Source organism: Onychomys torridus, chromosome 17 (genome assembly GCF_903995425.1).
Source record: "Onychomys torridus chromosome 17, mOncTor1.1, whole genome shotgun sequence".
NCBI lineage: Eukaryota > Metazoa > Chordata > Mammalia > Rodentia > Cricetidae > Onychomys > Onychomys torridus.
In genome coordinates this window covers 6312854-6333790 of record NC_050459.1, presented here as the reverse complement: position 1 = coordinate 6333790, position 20937 = coordinate 6312854, and the positions used below count along the sequence as shown (strand labels likewise).

The following is a 20937-nucleotide window of genomic DNA, read 5'->3' as shown; positions in this document are numbered from 1 at the left end:
GAATTCAGTATAGGTGATAGCCATACTTGAGGCATTAGAAGTGAGCGCTTCAGCGTGTGAGTCTTAGCAGGCACTGTTCAGAACTTAGGTATGTATTTGAAAGGGAAAGGTGTGCACCTATATGCTCATGGCGTAAAAATAGTGTGAAGATGACTTACAGAGGAGATAGCCTGTGATACGACAAGATCAAAGATCCGAGGCCTCGAGGAATGATTCTCACAACAGTCTCCTTGCACTCCAGCCCCAGATGAGACACAGCAGTCTCCTCTTCTTCAAGTCAGAAGATGGGGACATCCGAAGCTTCTGTGTCTACAGTGCCTGTGATAGCAGCCTCCACTGATTAGTGCAGTGAGTAACGGCTTGCGAGTTTGAAATAGAACAGGTACTCATCACAGCTCACTCTAGAATAAATTCTACCTTTTACATGAGAAAAAAAAATTGTAGGCTTTAAAAATTCACCCAGATTAGAGGGCATGGAGTGACAGTGAGATTTTAGAATCGAGGAGATCTGAGCCCTGGGGCAGGGACAAGGACAATGAGACCAGAGTGAGCCATATTGCTGACCACAAGGCGTGGACGTTACAGTTCTTTTTAATAGAATGATCTCTAAAATTTCATGAGCATCTTTTTTGATAGAATTTAACACCACAGTAAATCTGCAGTGTGCTGTGTGTGTGGTATCCAGAGCCCCCCTTGTCAACCATTAGAATATTTGGCGCAGAGTCTGGGAACCCTTCAGTGCAGGGTGAGACCATAGCGGACATTCTTCAAACAGCCCAGCTACTCTGAGCATTACGCTGAGAATCGCTCAGAACCAAAACTGCTCCAAGTAACAAAGCTTTTCTGAAAGAACAGTTGGAAAGAAAAGAAAGAAAGTGAGAAGAAAATCTAGCTAAGTAGATTATGTTTTAATTTATTCTGTGAGAATTTGATACATGTATGCAATGAAATAGGGTCATATCCATCCCTCCTATTTTCCCTCCAAGATCACCCAGAATTGCTCTCTTCCCATATCTGTATCTCCTTCTCCTCCGCTCCTCTTTCCTTGAATGACCCATCCACTAAGTTTGATTAGAGATCTCTTTATGCATGAGTGTGGGGCACCATGGGAACCTACCAGTTCTTACCTCTAGAACACTTTGTCTTCCATTTGGAAATGTTTCTCCTGTCATTTTTAGACTGATTTCATAGGCTTCTCCAATAGTTTTGAAAGGAATTATAGTTTGACAGTTTTGTAGAGTGTGTTATTTTTATTTCACTTTCCCTAAACCCATTCTACTATTTCCAGGTATTTTCATTATTTTTTCAGAACTTTGTGTATTATATATATATATATAGTGTGTGTGTGTGTGTGTGTGTATAAAATTTACATCCCTTCTTCTACTTCTGTGCCTTTACCCTCACTATTTTGTTTTATGTATATATACACACCCACAGAGAGAGATATTTATGTGTTTGTGTGTGTGTGTATGTGTGTGTGTGCGCACACTCGCGTGCGCACGCTGCTGAGTCAATTCAGTATTACTCATATGTACATTTAGTGCTGACCATCTGGGATTGGACAACCTACTGGGGCATTCATCCCTGGAGAAGGTAATTATTTGTCAGCTCATCACCTAGGGGTGGGGCCTTGTGAGATTCCCCCATCCGTGTTGGCTTGTCAGTTGGTGGTGTCGTTGTTCAGGTCTTGTTTAGGTGGCCATATTGTTAGGATTTCTTGGGTGCCACTTTCTGTCATATAAAGAAGACACAATCTCTCACCTGACAACCTACTCCTCTGGGACTTAAAAAGCAAACACTCTAGCTATAGCGACACCCCCAACTCCAGCCCTCAGATCCTCAGTCCTGATTCTTATCAAGGTGATAATTTCTACTTCTGTTCATTCCAATTGTCCTAAGAATAGAGGAAATTCTACCAATGAAGGAGTCACATTTATTTAAAATCAAAAGTTTCATCAGTTAACCCAAACAGAAACAAGGGTGATTGACCCCATAATGAGAGTAACCAAGAGTTTCAGCACTGGCAGGCCATTGGTTGCCTATACTGTAGGAAATCAGGGTTTCTTGGATGGGATAGACTCACTGAGGGTAATTCTGCAAAAGAGAAATGTCTGCCTTGAGGGAACAGGGGCTCAGTGGCTTTTTTGACTTTTTACTCCACCATGGTGGCATAGGCATTAAGTTCAGCAAACAAGAAAACTGAATAATAAAATTAACTTGCTTTTTCAAGCTCATCAGAAAGCCAGCTGTAGATTTCACAAGTCTTAGGCTATGTTGGCAGTCTCTCTTTGCTCTTTGGTGCCTTCGTTTCCATAGGAACATGGCTTTGTAACTAGAGTACCTGACATCCTTTCAATTAGCTACTGGTTTGACTCCAGAGGGTCATGAACCATCTTCCTGCTTTGATAATGAAATGCTTGCTGTATGTAGTTGGAAGCAATCTTTACAAACAAATGTGTCAACACTCTTTCCTTTCTTCATCATGATACTTTTTTTCTGGTTTTGAAGTGTACCTTGTATCTTTGCTCCTGGATTTTCACATATTCTATAAAATTTGCTGAAAATGCCTAGTATTAGAGTACCATAAGGCTTTGTAGCTCAGAAGTGTGGTCAGACTTTTTCATAGGGACCATTGGCTCCCCAATAATGACACAGAGACTTATTATTAATTATGAAAGCTCAGCCTTAACCCATCTTTTAATCTACATGTTCTTTTACATGGCCTGGGTTCTTTTACTTTGAAATGACCATGCTGTTTGCTCTGCATCCCCAGGCATCTCTGCCTTCTTCTTACAAGCATCTTTTGCTCCATAAATCCTGCCTGGCTTATTGGCCATTAAGCTCCTTATTAAACATATTTGAGTGACACATCATCTTCACAGTGTACAAAAAGATTATTCCACAACATAGAAGCCTAACAAAGATATTCCCTGGATAAAAATCAAAGAGTGTGCACCTGGGTTTCTAGGAGCATCTAGGAGAGTTTCCCATTCTTTTGTTTGTCTGTGTGTATCTCTGGCTGTCCTGGAACTGGCTCTGTAGACCAGACTGGCCTCAGAGATCCCACTGCCTCTGCACACACACCCCTCCCTCTGCCCCAAGTGCTGGGATTAAAGGCATGTGCCACCACTGCCCAGTGAGTTTTCCAATAACACAGTCAGCAGAATTCAGTTCCTCTGTGTGTGTGTGTGTGTGTGTAGATGCACATATATGTGTATATATGGCTGCCTCAGGGACTAGCCTCTAAGGCAGCACTCAGGGTTGGAAAGGAAAACCCATAACATTGACATATACTAGACTTTTTTATCTGAAGGGGTTAGGAAAAAGATACTCACACATTCTCTTGATTGTTTCCTTTATTCATCAGCCTCTTCTGACTGATCAGCTGGGCTGGATTCTGCTGGCTTCCCTACAGCCATACAGAAGGATACTTATCAATTGTTACATAAAGTATTTCCTCATACCAAGGTCGCTAACCTTAATTTACATGTCTTACTGAAGGGGAGCATCACATGCCTCCATGGCCCTAGCCCTTCACTATGCATTGTGTGTGATACACAATAACACAAGAGCCTCAGGTTTGCCTAAGGTGTCCTGTGACCAAGGTCATGGGATGGCCACAAGGCCCCCCTCAGTGAAACAATTATTATTTTCCACAAGGATTCTTTAAGGCCAAAGTACTTCTAAAAATCATCTTCATTCTAATCTCTGTCCCATGCAGTGATTTTGCTAAATTCCTAGAGAGTACAGATAACATATTTTTCATCTCCCTTACATGATTAAAAATAAAGTCACCCCAATATTCCATGTACATTTACATCTAAGTAACTTATTGCTGATCAACAGAGCATAAGCAGACAGAAAGCATCTTTTCACAGACAGCTCCCTTGCTGGCAGGGTATATTCTGGGGTACCAAGAAAGAATCACTCATTCTATTGTCTGTCAACAAAGTTAATCTTACAAGGAATCCTAAAGGAATCACAAACCTAAATGATGCACATAAAAGACAATCAGTTGGCTGTGCTTTAGATCCTCTGGGTGTATACCCATATATCACAAGTTTCTTATATCAAGGGAATGGTACAAAGAGTTAATCATCACCTTTGATCCACAATCAGCCTTCATAGTTGGGCTGCTTTGTATTTCTTAACCTTAGCTATGTGTCTTCATGGACATTAGATTGTTCTCTGTGGTTTTTTTTTTATCTTAAAGTTATTGTTAAACCATCTGATCTAACCCGAAATTATTACAAGGCTTGTTTCAGCCAAATGATGCACACCGAGATCTGTGCCTGTATCTGTTTAGCATTACGAGAGTTAGGGACAGTCTGGCTTCCAGAAAATTTAATTGTTCTCCTTAGTCCTTAATCTGAGCTGTGATCTAAAGCAGTTCTTTAGGTGGAACTCAAAGGTCTAGCTGTGAAACAATCCTTGTATATACTTTTATTCATCAAAGCTCTGTATAAGCTAACACGATTATCATCAATTAGATGGTAAAGCTTAGGGAGAGTCATCTTCATGATTCACAGGTAAAACTGCCCAGTAGAATGGGAAGTTTCAATAAGATAAACACATTACCTTACAAGCAGTGGGAAATTTCCCCACACCCAATTCAACCATGCCAGATATCAGAGATAGCAGCGGCAAGCATGCAAAGGTACAGCAGAAGCAAAAGACATTCTGGGTCCTGGGGTCTTGGAGGGCCTTGCCTAGCAGAGACATATCCATCAGGGTATTTCCTCCTGGTGGTTCAACACCCTGAACCTCAATCCCCACCTGTTGCTCCTCTGATATGGCCTCTGGCATGTACAGGCATGCCTGTGGAGGCCAGAGGACAATCCCAAGTGTCATGCCCCAGGTGCTAGCCATCTTGCATGTTTGAGAAAGACCTGCTCTTGGCCTGAGTTTCAGCAGTGGACTAAATGTCTGGCCAGGGATCCTCAGGTATCCTCCCATTACCATTTCCCAAGTTTTTGGTTACAGAGTCTGTGACCACACATGGCTTTTTACATAGGTTCTGGGGATCAAAACTCGAATTGTCCTGTTTGTAAGGAAAGCACTTTATCAACTGAACCTTGGTCCAGCCCTGGAATTCAGCTCCTCACTGGTGAGTGAAAAATAGACAAAACCATGTTAAACCACTGTGCTTGTCAGGATATTGCTTCTGTTGCTGTGATAAAACACCATGACCTAAAACAAGTTGAGGAGGAAAGGGATTATTTGGCTTACACTTCCACTTCTTAGTCCATGACTGAAAGAACTCAGGACAGGAACTCAAATAGGCAGGAAGCTGGAGGCAGAAGCTGATGCAGAGCCCATGGAGGGGTGCCGCTTTCTGGCTTGTTCTTCAGGGCTTGCTCAGCCTGCTTTCTTATAGAGCCTGAGACCACTAGCCCTGGGATGGCTCTACCCACAATGGGTTGGGCCCTCCCCCATCAATCACTAATTAAGAAAATGCCCTACAGCTGGATCTCCATTTTCTCAATTGAAGTTCCCTCCTTTCAGATGATTTCTAGCTTGTGCCAAGTTGACACAAAACTAGCCAGCACAACTGATCCTTGTCAATTTGACACACAAACATATCACTGTTAAGTCATAACCTTGCCTTTCTTGTTCATCCCCAACATCACACATTAACATCAGTATTACAATACGAAACATTTTTCAAACTTCAAAATCTCACTGTCTTTGCAATTTCAAACACTTTAAAAAATTCCATCTCTTTTTAAATCCAAGGTGTCTCTTAAAACCTAAAAATCTCTTTATAAATTCAGCCTCTCAACTATGGGCTCCTATAAAATAAAAAATAAATTAGTATTTCCTTTTAGAGAGAACCATGGCACATTTTCGAACTGAACAAAGCAAAACCAAACTCCAAAAGTATAAATAGCTCAATGTTCAATGTCTGGGATCCACTCAGGATCTTCTCGGCTCCTCCAAAGGGCTTGGGTCACTTCTCCAGCTCCACCCTCCGCAGCACACACAGCTTGTCTTCTAGGTGCCAGATGGTTCCACACCATTGCCACTGCTATTCTTGGTGGTCATCTCATGGTACTGGGCATCTCCAAAAATGCAACTGGACTACATTTTCATCAAGTAGTCTCTCCTGGACTCTCTTCAGGGATTCTAGTCCAGTTACACAGAACAAACTTCTGCTTCTCTCCATGACGCCTTCATGCCCACAAAACCAGCACCATCTGAGTGGCTCTTAACACTATCAAGGTCAGCTCCCAGTATGGTGCAGCTTGGCTGTTTCTGGAATACAGTTTCTGTGTGCTGACCCTGAGAAAACACTTCCTAGAAGACTTTACCTCAGCGATGCTGGTCTCTCTCTTCCTACCACAGCTGATTCTTCAGCCCTGGCTTACCAGCATCCATTGTCCCAGCAAATAAAGGTTTTCTTTAGTGGGTCTAGTTTCTTGTTAATCACAGCTGATTCTTCAGATCCACTTGATCTGACACCACAGATTCTTCACACAAATGGCCTGGTAGAGTCGTTGCTTCCCTCTGACTTCACAAGCCAGACCTCCATCATCCACACTGCTCTCAACAGTCTTACCTTCCAAGTTCCCACAGAATAGCCCACTGAGCCTTCAACACTCTGTGGCTTTTCTAGCCCAAATTTCTAGTTAGGGTTTCTACTGGTGTAATGAAACACCATGACCAAAAGAAATTTGGAGAGGAAAGGGTTTATTTGGCTCACACTTCCACATCTTAGTCCACGATTGAAGGCAGTCTGGACAGGAACTAAAACAGGGCAGGAACCTGGAGGCAGGAGCTGATGCAGAAGCCACGGAGGAGTGCTGCTTACTGACTTGCTCCCCCTGGCTTGCTCAGCCTGCCTTCTTATATAGCACCCAGGACCACCAGCTCAGGGATGGCACCACCCACAATGGGCTGGGCCCTCCTCCACCAATCACTAATTAAGAAAATGTCATACAGGCTTTGAAGACATTTTTCAATTGAGTTTCTGCCCTCCCCAGGTGACTCTAGCTTGTGTCAAGTTGAAATAGAGCCAACCAGGACAACCACCAAAAGGAAGACAGTATTTTATGGCATGTGTAGTTAATGTGCCACTGTAGGTCACATCTGAATCTCTAAATGCGATTCCATAGCCAAATTTAATGTGTGTGTAAAGATGCAGCAGACAGGGGCTGGAGAGATGGCTCAGAGGTTAAGAGCACTGGCTGTTCTTCCACAGGTCCTGAGTTCAATTCCCAGCAGCCACATGGTACCTCACAACCATCTGTAATGAGGTCTGGTGCCCTCTTCTGTCATGCAGGCAGAACACTGTATACATAATAAACAAATAAATATTTTTTTAAAAAATAAATAAAGTAAAATAAAAGGACACAGCAGACATAGGCACAGCTCACGTCTTTTCACTTCCAATTCTTACACTATGTAAAAGGCTTCTGTGAATATGGGTGAATACTTACATCTAGATGCTTATCTCCTTAACACAAATCTTTTGAATTGGAGAAGGACCAAAGCATGAAAAATCTTCAACTCCTTGATTGTTGTTCGCAGGAACTCAGAAAGCCTACGATTCCTTCTACCTCAAAAGCAGCTTCCTCCCATGCGGACTTGAGCTTATAGCCGGCATTTCACAGTCATAAAGCAGCATCCCCATCCTACTGCTTTTTTTTTTTTTCCAGGTTCTTAAATATGAGCTTTTTACATGGTTCTTTTTTATTTTTCACATTACTTCTTGATGCCTAATTCTTACATACACACACACACACACACACACACACACACACACACACACACACACCTCATTTTCTTTAAACAGGGACTTACTATGTAATCCAGATCATTCTTAAACTGTTGGGAATACTCCCGCCTTAGCCTCTTGGTACTGGAGTTACAGACATGTGCCACCATGCCTGGCCTTAGTGTCTGATTCTTAATTCAAAGAGTAAGCATTTCTGTACTGCTCTGTCCCCTGCCCCCTCTCTCTGTCTCTCTCCATCATCACCTAGGCGCATCTGCCAGTTTTATAGAACTTCCAGAATTTTCTGGCTTATTGTTCATTTCTTTCTTTCCTTGTTTGTTTGTTTCGGGGTGGTTTGTTTGTTTGTTTTTTGTTGTTGTTTTGGTGGGGAGCATTCTGGAGAAAGACAATTATTGAAACTATTTCAGGAATGGTTTGATTTGTTGTTTTAAAGGACAGATAATCTGGTTCTCAATTAAGAGTTGTAATGGGGGCCAGGGGTGGTCACGGCAGCGGCAGCATGCCTTTAATCCCAGCACTCAGGAGGCAGAAGCAGGAGGATCTCTGTGAGTTCGAGGACAGCCTGGGCTACAAAGTGAGTTCCAGGACAGACAGAGCTACACAGAGAAACACAGAAACACTGTCTCGAAAAACCAAAAAACCAAAGGGGAAAAAAATTGTAATGGGATAGTGAATACTAATTTTTAAAAATAACCATTTCCTGACTATTTAAAAATAATCATCTCCTGATACTGAACGACCGCTTTAATTTCAGCCCTTGGGCAATTAGTGAACGTTTCCCAACTCCTCTGTGCTAAAGCTTTGAAGAGGCTTGTGTCTTCTGTAGTTCTCGGAGGCAAGGCCTTAAAGGAAGGAACTGGACACCAAACAGGGCAGGGACGCAAGATGCCTGTGGATACAGTGCATCACTGACGCCAGCGCACTGTAGCTAAGGGAATGAGAATTAATATTCCTGCTGAGATGTTCCATGTGAATACTGTCCTGCATGGATCTAAAATAAATATCTCCAGTTCCTCAGTGGAAAATGTGTGACTCTGAGAGAGCAATTTTAGTTTCCAGTGAAGAATATATGAGTGAGATCCTTTTCCGAGAAATCAGCCCTCCATCCCAGCACACCCTCCCCGCTCCTTACAAATATGCAACACTTCCAATGGTTTTTTTTGTTGTTGTTGTTTTGTTTTGTTTTTAATTCCTCTCTGGGAATTACTATCTGATTTTATGACATTTTCACTTGAAAGCACCACTGTAAGTGTTAAAAGTACTGGATGTCAGACTGATGAGAGATGGCTCATCAGTTAAGAGCATGGGCTGCTCCTCCAAAGTACCTGAGTTCAATTCCCAGTATCCACATGGTGGCTCACAACCATGTCTGGAACTCCATTTCAGGGGAGATCCAATGCCCCGGCTTACAATAGCATCAGGAACACACAGGATCTCAAAGATGTACAAGCAGGCAAAACACTCATATACATCAAGATAAATAAGCAAATAAATGAATAAGTGGGAAAAACACTACTGGATGTTAATTCAGTTTACAACTGAAACAAGGTAGCTAATTACTTTAGAGGTTTTTTTGTTTGTTTGTTTGTTTTGTTTTGTTTTGTTTTGTTTTGTTTTGTTGGTTTTGTCATTGTTGTTTGGTTAAATTATACATTGACTTGGTTTTCTTCTTTGGTTTTGGTGGCACTGGGATCAAACCCAGGACTTTCTACATGCTGAACTAGAGTTCTGTCATTGTGCTACAACATTAGTTCTGAATAGTACTGACATATTGACACTGATAATTTTTTTGGCCTGGCCTATAGACTACTATAATGTATTTTATTTTAATAGACCACTAATGGAATATTTTTTCCAAGTTTCAGTCTAACCAACTTAAGTTTTAGCATTTGTTTCTTAAAATCTCAACTGTTTGTTTAAACATTTAACATTTCAAAAACTGAAATAAATTATGAAAATAATTTCTCTTACTCAATAAAGCAAATGTCTGAAACCCAAGCCCATTTACAAGGTATTTGAATGCCATGGAACTATGACTGTGTGTCAGTGTGTGGCTGAGTATGTACAGACCTGGAGGAGGTTTGGGTGTGTTCTGTGATTACACGGAGAGTCTGGTTTTCTTTCAAAAACCAAGGCAGGAAATGTTGCCTGTGCAGTAAATACAGGGATGGATCAAAGCATTAGCAAAACTGTCTCTCCCATGACAGCTCACCATTTGAGACACAGCAGCTGCAGAATTATTCGTACAGTTTCCTGTTTTCAAGAATATTTCCTTCACAGAGTACTAGTTATGGGGAAATTCCAGTTTAAAAAGCATTGTGGGCCAAACTGATTTACAATATGTGATTCGTGCCATTCCCCAGAGAAAATGAAAGAAAATAAATAGAAACAGAAAGCAGCAGACAATGTTCTCAGCAAGGAGTAACTGCTCCCTTCCCTTGTGCTGCTTTTGAGTAATGGACGATGGGAATAGCCACCTCAGGGTCCAGAACTCTCAGCGTGAAGACACATAAACATCCTCAGACAAATCCAAGGTCTTCCAGTCCTCCTGGAATGTGTGAGAGAAAGGCAGCCCGAAAGCAAAGCTTTCTGCAAGAACCTTCAGTCATAATCGTGGAAGAGGAAGGAAATGCCATCCCCCCACTTGGTAACTCTCAATGTCTCTGGTAGGGCCTCTGGTCAAGGGGTAGATGGTCACTTAACAGAGCAGGGAAAGACAGGAGCCATTCCAGGTGACCCATGTGACTCCTAGGTTTAGTAAAAAATGCTCACTTCTTCAGGAACCTTTGTGGTTTTCCCATACATAACAATCCCATATCATCAAGCAGTCCTAGGACAGCCCACCAAGGAGTCATTATGGGTGGGGTGAAGAAATAAATGATACATTTGGTGAGTGTACATTCTCTTGGTCCAATATTTTTTTCTGTTTTCTCAGATGCATTTTTCACAATTAAAAAGCATCAGTGTGACGACTCTGAGGAAAATAACAATGTGAAATGTGATATTTTACAGCACACATTGGTTTCTGTTTAGACTGTACCTCTCTGACTGCATATTGTCTTTGTTCTGGTAAAATACTGGAAAACCTGAGAACATTGGTTGAGAAAATTCTCTGCTTAGCTTCAAGATGACGTTTCAAATGCCCAGTTTATTCTTGAACTTAGCTATGGTCTTAATGAATGAGTAAACTCTCCGTATAACTTTTCTGGCTTTATAATGTGGATCTTTGATTTTAATTTCATTGCGTACCATTTACAGTTTAGAAGCAATCTATAGTCTAATGTGCACTGAGCATTCAGCTCTCTGTGGCCTTGGCATAATCTGGTCTGTGTGGCGCTTTCTTGAGAGTGTGTGTCATATTTCTTCCTGATAGAAGTTCCGTCTCATTCCACACAGGGATAAGGTCTAGGACTCCCACCAAAATATCTGATTGCTCAAGTCCTATGTGGAACTTGAGGGTGATACCTTCCCATGCATCCTATGCTTATCCTGCCCTGTAACTGAAATAATCTTCAGAGAAGTTATCATGCCTAATGTGATATAAAGGTTATATATAAAGAGGTGCCATGCTGTGTTGTTTGGGGGAATGATATTGGGGAAGGTTTGTACACTTTCAATACAGATGATGTAGTTTTCAAATATTTCCATCTGTGGCCAGTGGAGTCCATGGGTGTGGAGGTTGTGAGTGCAAAAGGCTGGCTGTGCTTGCATTTTCTTTTATTATCAGGCTATGCCTAAGTACTTTCTGATTCAAGGAATTCAATCATCAAAGCTTGCCTTGGTTCCTTCTCTCACTAAAGAACTATCTACTTTTCCTTTGTAGACAATTTTACCTGCTTAGAATACTAAGGCAGAAGGGAATGGTAGCAAGCATTCTCCATACTGCCAACTAGAGGAAACTAACCCTGTTGATTTAGCTGTGTGTGGTGATACTGCTTTTTCTCAGCATTCTAGAACTGATGCATCTGCCCTTGTCTCCCTCTCCTGAAACTGCCCACTTTCAATTGCATAACTTCATTACTACAATTTGACCTTGCTTATAAAGATATGATTAAAAATGATAAACATTTAAATATACAAAATCTGATATTTCTTCAAATGGCCAATACAGTTAAAATGAAACTCATGTTATATTGTTTACTTTCTCATTTATAAAATAACCCCTGAAAACCAGCAAATTCTCTATAGATTTTATTTTTTACTTTTTGTAAGAAAAAAACATATAATTTGAATACTTGGATAGTTTAAGAGAAACTGGTGACATTCATGTAGGTAACTATTGTAGTAAATATGAAATTAAGCAGGTATTAAAGTCAAATGTGCATTTTCAAAACCATTTTCTGAAACACTAAGTTAGGGTTTTCATAATGGCAAAAAAAAACTGTCTCAGTAAAGAGTGAGTCACTACATTTGAATGTTAGTGTGACTCCTGGCTCAAACTAGTGAGCTGGGGCCAACGTTTTACCCTCCGTCTGTCTCTAAGTTTGATTGAATCTAAAGTAAAGACTTAAAGATGTGTTGCATTCATAGAAGTAGCCAAGTCTGAAAAGTGGTTCATTATTAAAATTGAAACTTTTAAAAGCAGTGTGTGAAAGAAAAGGGCGGATGCCATAGTCCAGGGGTTCAAAGTGAAAACTACAGAGAAGCCCAGGGCTGTCTCCAGGAGACCTCCTGGGTAAGGTCTGGCGTGTCTGTGTGCTTACGATGCCTCTGCTGATCTTTAGTCCACCCAGGTCATCTCCAAGTCAAGAATGAAAGAGAAGTTGTGGCATACAAGGGGAGCATGAGTGCCATTAAAATCACTCAAAGAGTGCTCATAAAATGTCAATAATTGGGAATAAATAGATTTGAAACACGGAAGTACTAGTCAAAGGAAGTAAAATTTCATTGTGGTGGGCTTGCCCTCAACTGTCATCCCACCGGGCAAGCTGAGGCAAGAGAGTCTTAGCATCCAGGTCAGTCTGGGCTGTATGGTAGTAGAATATCTCATAATAAGAGGAATCCTCATTAATTATTGTTCCCTTTAATTCATCAATTCAAGACAAAGGTCTGATATAATAACAGTATGAATTTATAAAATTCTGAAAAAAAATTGTCCTTAAATATGTTCATACAGTAATGATTAATAAAGTAGTAAAATGTTTAGAAGTCTACTACATGATGATGAGAGAACAGAGCTCTGCAGATCAAAGTTCTTCAGTCAGTGTGAAACTCTGAGGTATAGAACACAATGCAAAGAGAGTATAAAAACATTAAATAAAACACAAAAGCAGATCTTCTGAGTGTTATAGAAGAAATATTCACAGTAAACAACATGCACTCAAAGCCACAGCAGGAATCACAAGACAAAAACCTCAACAAAGGAAACACAATTGTACAGTTAAAGTATCAATCATTTTGTTAGTAATAAATGTCCCAAAACATAAATGTTGATGAATATTTGTATTGGTTACAAAATAGGAAAATATATAGGAATCAATATATTAAAATGTTTATAAATGCATATGCATGCATAAAATATATAGAGAAAACTAATTAGGAGCATCTATATGTTACACTTTCCTCAGATGATAGTATTCTGACCAGACAAAAAATTTACCAAAACAGATACTACTTATGACTATAGAATGCTAACACTTGAAAAAGCAATTAAATAACAAGACACACACAAAACATGTGAAGACCAGACTTCATCAGGAAAAACCACTGCACTTAATACAAATAAAATTTTAAATGAATAATAATTGTATTTTTTAAATATATCAAACAAATTAAAGCAACAAAAATACAGAAATTAATGCATTAGCAAAAGGAATAACACATGATAAAGTTCAGAATGCATCTTTAATAATACAATGAAAATTAAGGAAACATTTCAAATCTCACCAAGGACAACACAGAAAAACGTAAGTAACACGTTAACAACAAAGAGGCAATGTGGAAAAATTAAGAGTTTGAAATCTATAAATATAAAACTTTCTACAACATGAGCCATTTTAAAATATTAACTATCCAAACAACAGAACACCACCTTGACATACCAATAATCAAAAAATAAAATAGAAATATAACTACCTTTAAGAAATTATACTCAGGGCTGGAAAGATGACTCAGTGGTTAAGGGCACTGACTGCTCTCCCAAAGGACCCGGGTTCAAATCCCAGCACCCATATGGCAGCTAACAACTATCTGTAACTCAAAGATCTGACCTGCAGGCGAAACACCAATGCACATAAAATTTTTAAAAAGTAAATTAAAAAAAAGAAAGAAATTATACTCATGCCGGGCAGTGGTGGCACACACCTTTAATCCCAGCACTCAGGAGACAGAGCCAGGCAGATCTCTGTGAGTTCGAGGCTAGCCTGGTCTACCAAGTGAGTTCCAGGAAAGGCGCAAAGCTACACAGGGAAACCCTGTCTCGAAAAACAAAAAACAAAAACAAAAACAAAAAAACAAAAACAAAAACAAAAAAACAAAAAAAATTATACTCACGAAGTTTAGAAATTCTGCCTTTTGCTTTTCTTTTTAAATTTTTCTTGTTTGAGAATTTCCTGCTTGAATATAGTGTATTTTGATTTGTTATAATTTGATTAAATCTACCCCAACTACCTCTCCTCTTGTTTTCCCCTTATCCCTGAACCACTCACTCCCTGACAACTTCGTGTGATGTTTTTGTAAACCCAGTGAGTTCAGTCAATGCTGCCTGTAGGCACATGGGCATGGTACCATTCACTGGAGATCCACTGGAGAATGGGCAGCCTCTTACAGGCTGTATTGCTGAGCCCAGCAGCTCAACTGTCAATTGCTCCTCAGATAGAGTGGGACTCCACCAGCCCCACACCACCTGTGCTGGGATGTAGACTGGCTTCCTGCTAGGGGCCCACCTTGCATCAGCTGTTTCCCTGCAGACATCCACTACCATTATAGCATAAAGCCTTGAAACTTGATGCTCCTAAAACTACATATTATCAGACACAATCTGTGGACTCCTACTGGTAATAAACATGCAACACATAAAACAGAAACTAGCAAATCAAATGCAGAAGAAAAATATAAGGCATAATCTCATTTAAATGTTTTATATATGAAATCTACAAGTTAAATTTATTCTATATGTGTGTGTAACTTGATAAAAAATGTAAATTGTTCGGTATTGTCTTTTTCTCCTTTTATGATGGCGATGATGATGATGATGTGATAATGATGTCATGATGATAATATGAGGATGGTAATGTGATGAGGATGATGAAGATGTGATATGATGATGATGATGATGATGATGTGATGAGGAAGAGGAGGATATAATGATGATGATGTGATGATGATGATGATGATGATGATGGTTATGATGATGTGATGGTGATGATGATGTGATGATGATGATGATGGTTATGATGATGTGATGGTGATGATGATATGATGGTGATGATGATGATGATGATGATGTGATGATGATGATGTGATGATGATGTGATGGTGATGATGATGTGATGGTGATGATGATGTGATGATGGTGATGATGTGATGGTGATGATGATGGTGATGATGATGTGATGATGATGATGTGATGATGATGTGATGGTGATGATGTGATGATGATGATGATGATGTGATGATGATGTGATGATGATGATGTGATGGTGATGATGTGATGGTGATGATGATGTGATGGTGATGATGATGTGATGGTGATGATGATGATGGTGATGATGATGGTGATGATGATGTGATGGTGATGATGATGTGATGGTGATGATGATGTGATGATGATGATGATATGATGATGATGATGTGATGATGATGATGATGATGATGGTTATGATGATGATGATGATGGTTATGATGATGTTATGATGATGATGATGACCATAATGATGATAATGATGTGATGATGATATGATGGTGGTGGTGGTGGAGTCAGATTTGGTTGATTTCACATTGTTTCTCTTTATAGTATTATTTTTTAAACTTTTACTATTAGAATTTTCAACAACCATTTTAAAGTCTTTAAAACTATTTAAAAATTTAACTCTCTCCCTAGATGCAAATATCTCAAATGGTAGGTGTCAGAAATAATGGAGGATAACCTCACATGTTTAAAGGTTTCATCTATGTATCTGGCCTTCTTGTATTGAGATAATAAACTTAAATGACCACATAGTAAGGTTTATGTTCTTTGGGGGATAATTGTTGGGGCTCAGACTCAAAGTCTCAGACATGCTGAGCATGCATCCTACCATCCAACACAACTCCCAGTTCCTAAGAGTAAGTATTTGGAAATTGTAAAGCTTTTCTGTTAGCCAAAGTGTCATCACACTCATACATCCACTGAATCACTGCTCACAACAGAGCAAATGTCCAACTGAGGAGCTGGTATGACATTGTATAGTGCAGTGGCTACCAATTAACAACAAGCTGCAAGAAAGGGTTTTTAATATTTTCCCATAAAGAAATGATAAATGACCTAATCTAAGCCTGGTACAACACATACATATATTGAAACACTGCTTGGTACCCCATAAAAACACACAATTATTATTCTTTTTTATTATAATTATTATTATTATTGCATTTATTAATTAAATGTATTGTGAACACATGTATTTTCTTCTAAAATGAACAGCAAGAGAACGTTGCTTTTATTTTCCAAGTGTTGTTAAGTCACAGGCATAGGAACCTCCAGGACAATCAGTGGAGATCCAATGGCTTCTTGGCCAGGATGGGCTGGTGGCACATCTGCTGTAGAAGAAGCTGTGTTTCTGGAGCTGATCCAGGGGCGTGGGTGTTAGAGAAACAATAGGTCTGGGGAAAGCAGAGAGCTGTAGGAGCAAAGGCTTGGAGTCCACTGTTCCTTTCTGAGCTGGGTCTGAAAAAGGTCCCAATGTTGCCCCTAAGAAGGAAGCACTTGGCATTTATGCTTTGGGAATTTTCTCCTCCCTTTCTAAAGTGCCCGGTGGAATGATCTGAACTTTAACGTGTACATGGCTCCCAGTGATACTCTCAAGATAAAGAGGGAAAAAAGAGAAAGGTAGGAGCTGTGGCAGTCCCAAACAAGGGCCTGCTGGTCCACACTAATTGTATTATTCTGTCTGAGTAACGTTGGGAGGCCATCTTATTTTGTGACCTTGTGAAAAAAAAATTTTCAGTTCTTAACATTTTAAAGTGCTGATCAAACAATCTTCCGGGTCTTGTTTATGTTGCTCTCTATAACCACATTTCGTTGTAGATTACAGTACTGTAAATGACTACTCGATAAATGACTGGTCTATTGCCGAGATATATGAAAGAAAATATACGATAAAATTGTCGGAGCTGCAGATCTCATTAATTCAGTCTTTTTTCCATATTCTTCCTAGGCGAAGGTGAAGTTTACCTTTGAATGCCTAAGAAGAAATGACTATTGTAAGCATCACTATAAACATATTGAAGCATATTCTATTGAAAGCTTCTTTGTGGTTAATTGAGTAGATGTGCTTGGTTTCTCATACAATACGTGCTCATTCGCTATTTATTTGTCTAGGCATTCTGATCTGTATTGGGAATGTAATGGTGAAACTGTTCAGTTCATGCTTTCAAGTTGATAGTTGGGTGTGGGAATTGACATAAAAATGGGCAACTGTGATTGAAGTGGGGGGAGATACTGTGTTGAAGAGTAACCACTGGCAGTGTGACCTCACACAGGAATTTCCTCTCATCCACTCCTGAGGGATGAGTGAGATGAGGATACACTGGAAATCCGTGGGGGAAGGGCAGCCTGGCTCACACCAAGTGCTCCCGAGACTGTAGGGCATTGAGCTGTGGGAGGGTGGGAAAGAGGCTTGGATTTCATGAGGTGGGTGCAAGCAGTGAAATGCCATGGCTAATCACTATTGTGAACATTATCCAAAATTATCAATATATTTGTTAGTCACTGAGCCAAGCACTGTACAGGGGGAAATGTCACTTAATTCTTGCAACACCCCTCTTGTCTCTCTTTAAGATTTTCAGACACGGGGATGATGTGATGAATGTTCATTCTAAGACCCATGAGAAAAGTCATTAGATAAAGATGAAAACAGCAGCATTAGCTGCCAGGCGGCTTATACAGCTACTTACGGGATTATACAAACCACAGCAAGACGCAAAACAGAAATAATAATAATAATTATAATTTGTTTTAGTCATCACTTTGACAGTTTCAAAGTACACATTCATCAATTTTAAAATACAAAAAAAAATTGTTTTTGGAGGAAAGAACAGGATTTGCCTAGAAGAAAAAAGGAGAGCAGAGAAAGAGGCGAGAAAGAGAGAGAGACAGACAGAGAGACAGAGACAGAGACAGATCAGAGAAGTTGGCTGGAAGTTGCAGGATACATCGGAATTACCAGTGAAAGAGCCGGAAGATTCAGAGTGCGGAGGGTCCACACCAACTTATTAAAACGTCAGTCCCTGGGGTCACAGAGAGTGTATCAAATGGGGACCCGCTTCCCGAGATGCGGAGATGCCTCTCTTGTTCTCTCAGCGTCACAGACAGAATGAGGGTCACCGAAAAACTGTGGGCAAACAGGACTTCCGGTGCTTGACATCTGATCCGTTGGCCCTTTCTCTAGGCCGGACTCCTTGGTGATGGTGGATGGATTAGGTTAGTGACCGCATTCCTGTTAAGGATTGAATGGTGGCCGAGTAAACTCGGTCTCCATGTCCATCTGGAACCAGAAGCTCTGATTGTCAGTCTAGGAATGTTCTGTACACTTACAATGCCCAGCACTCCTTGTTCCCACGTGGGAATCCAAAGCATACTTCACCACACTTTGGGAGCACGGCCTGCTGGCAGCACAGTCCTGAAGGCTGAAGGACAGCTGGCATGAGGATGTTCCCTGCAAACCTCCCCCCCAACTCTTGAGCCCCTTCCTCTGCATCCTTGGCCTCTAACCTCCCTGCTCTTCTTCCCCTAGGGCTCTACGAAACCTTCCTAACCAATGATGAACCCGAATGCTGTGACATCAGGAGCGAGGAGCAATCCGCATCCCCACCCAAAGGGACCGTGGACAGAAGAGACTCCTGTACCAGGAAGTCGCTCACAGTGTCCTCGGCCACGAGACTGTGCCCCGCCAGGCTGAAGCTGTGTGTACTCGTCCTCATCCTCCTTCACACAGTGCTCACGGCCTCCGCGGCGCAGAACTCCACCGGGCTGGGCCTGGGCGGCCTCCCCACGCTCGAGGACAACTCCACCCGGGAGGACTGAGCTCCGCAGCCGGGCGCGTGCGCATGGGCGCAGGGCTGGGCAGGTGCACGCTCCTGCGCGCAGAGCATTGGCGACCCACCCGGGATGCGCACCTGCTGCTGCCCGGGGAACTGAAACCCACCCGGGTGCTTTACCCTCGGACTTCCCACAAGACCTGTGGGTAACATTCAACAAGATGGGCCCGATTCCCAAGGACACAGCCGCAGCTTTTTACCGACTTAGAGGCTGCAAGCGACTCACTTTCTCACACCATTTTATACACTGTGTTTTAACGTTTGGAGGGTTTTTGGTGTTGGTGTTGGTGTTGGTGTTTTGGTTTTTTGGTTTGGGTTTTTTTGTTTGTTTGCTTTCGGTTCGGTTTGGGTTTATTTTCTGTTTAGTTTATTTCACTTCATTTTTCTGCACTTGAAATGCAGGATTTCTTTGTGGGTGAACTTAAGTCTCTCCACTGTCTAACTATCTATTTCTAGTCATTGTGTGTCCATCAGATACTTCTGTCTACGTCCAGTCAGTTTCTAATAGAGGAATGACCGCTATAACCTCACGGTGTAGCAAAAAAAACAAAAAAAACCAAAAAAACATAAAACAAAAAACAACAACAAAAAAAGAAAAAAAACAAAAAAGGAAAAAAAAAAAAAAGAAAAGAAAATATAAAAATAAAAAAATTCCCTAAGCCTCCTTCCAACCCATGGACGCCACGCCCTGCAGGCCCTGCTGGCCCTCGCCTTCTGTCCCCAAGCAGACAACATCCGCTTGCTTCTGTCTGTGTCTCGCATGGTGGGTGTGTGTCCTGCACAAGCCCAAGCAGAGGGAGCCAGGGCCTAGCGGTTCCTCTGGATGGTCCGACAGTGCGCTCAGAGGGTCAGGCAGCGCACAGGTTTTATGTGGGGGGAAAAAACCACACACAATAAAAGAGTGAAACACGCTCCCGTGAACCGAGTCGCTCCAGTGCCCATCCCCAGTTCTTTGGTCCTGGCCAGGCAGACAGGAGCGGCCCACAGCCCAGGGCCAGCGAGCAGCCCCTTTTGAACACTGGGAGCTTGCCTCCAAGTGATGGGAGCAGAGACCAAGAACACAGATCCAGACTTCTGTTCCTCCCTTATCGTGGTGGAAGGGATTCTAGTATCCAGAATATGTACCATTTTATCCCAGTATTGTCCCAGCCTAGGGTTCCAGTTTCTTCCAGGTATAAAATGTATACAGCTCTGCATTATCACAGAGGAACTCTCCTTTTGAAAACAATCCGCGAATCAGCCATTTTTACTGCAGTGCGAAGCGTCCTCACTCCAGCAAGCTCTAGGTGGCTGAGAAAAATATGTCCAATCACTGATGGCGTTTTTCTTTCCTTTGTGGGAACATTTCACCTCTGAGTGTATATGAATTTGCTTTCTAAAAAGGCTTTTTTGGGTTTACAGTAGAGGCCAGTGGAAGGAAAGTCAATAAGGGCTGTTTTTACAAAACAAACAAATCAAATAATTTTAAAAAGACACTTCACATTCCTTCCTATTCTCTAACTACACTTGGGAAGTGCACTTCGGGTAAGTTTGCTGTGTGGCTGAGAGATGAAGGAAACCATAGACAAGGTCCTCTTAGTGAACAAAATTTAGTTGTTAACTTTAGAGCTATTAAACACCCCCAGGGCATTTGTTTTCATTCAGAAAGATTCTATCCTCTGCATCATGCTTAACCCTGCGACATGCGTACAGTATGCATATTTTGTTTCGAATAAAACGTTTTGTTCCAGTCTGTTAAGAATATTAAAAAATAATAAAGGTATTGCTTAATAAAATTGCTAGAATTGTTTAGCAGTACACGCACAAATATTTTACTAGATTCTTTGTTTTACTAGTGTTTTGTTGAAAACTGAAAACCTAAAATGATCTGCATAAATACAAAAAGAAAAAAAAAACACCAAAAAAAATGCAAAACTCTCCAGTTCTTTTTCCTTTTCTTTAAAAAGAATCCTTCCCTCCCC

The 20937-nt window shown here is 41.0% G+C and overlaps 1 protein-coding gene across 2 annotated transcripts in view; it reads left to right on the top strand.

Annotated features, from left to right (window-relative positions):
* The window catches only part of LOC118568930 (transmembrane protein FAM155A-like), a 28474-nt gene extending 9198 nt beyond the window's left edge, over positions 1–19276 (top strand). Inside the window, exons 2-3 of one of the 2 annotated variants that reach the window (XM_036166496.1) lie at positions 17095–17140; positions 18673–19276. In XM_036166496.1, coding sequence (XP_036022389.1) covers positions 17095–17140; positions 18673–18962 — 336 coding nt within the window. In that variant the 3' untranslated portion in view covers positions 18963–19276. The remainder of the gene's footprint in view (positions 1–17094; positions 17141–18672) is intronic. The other variant, XR_004943003.1, reaches the window with a different exon arrangement.
* The last annotated feature ends 1661 nt before the right edge of the window (positions 19277–20937 follow it).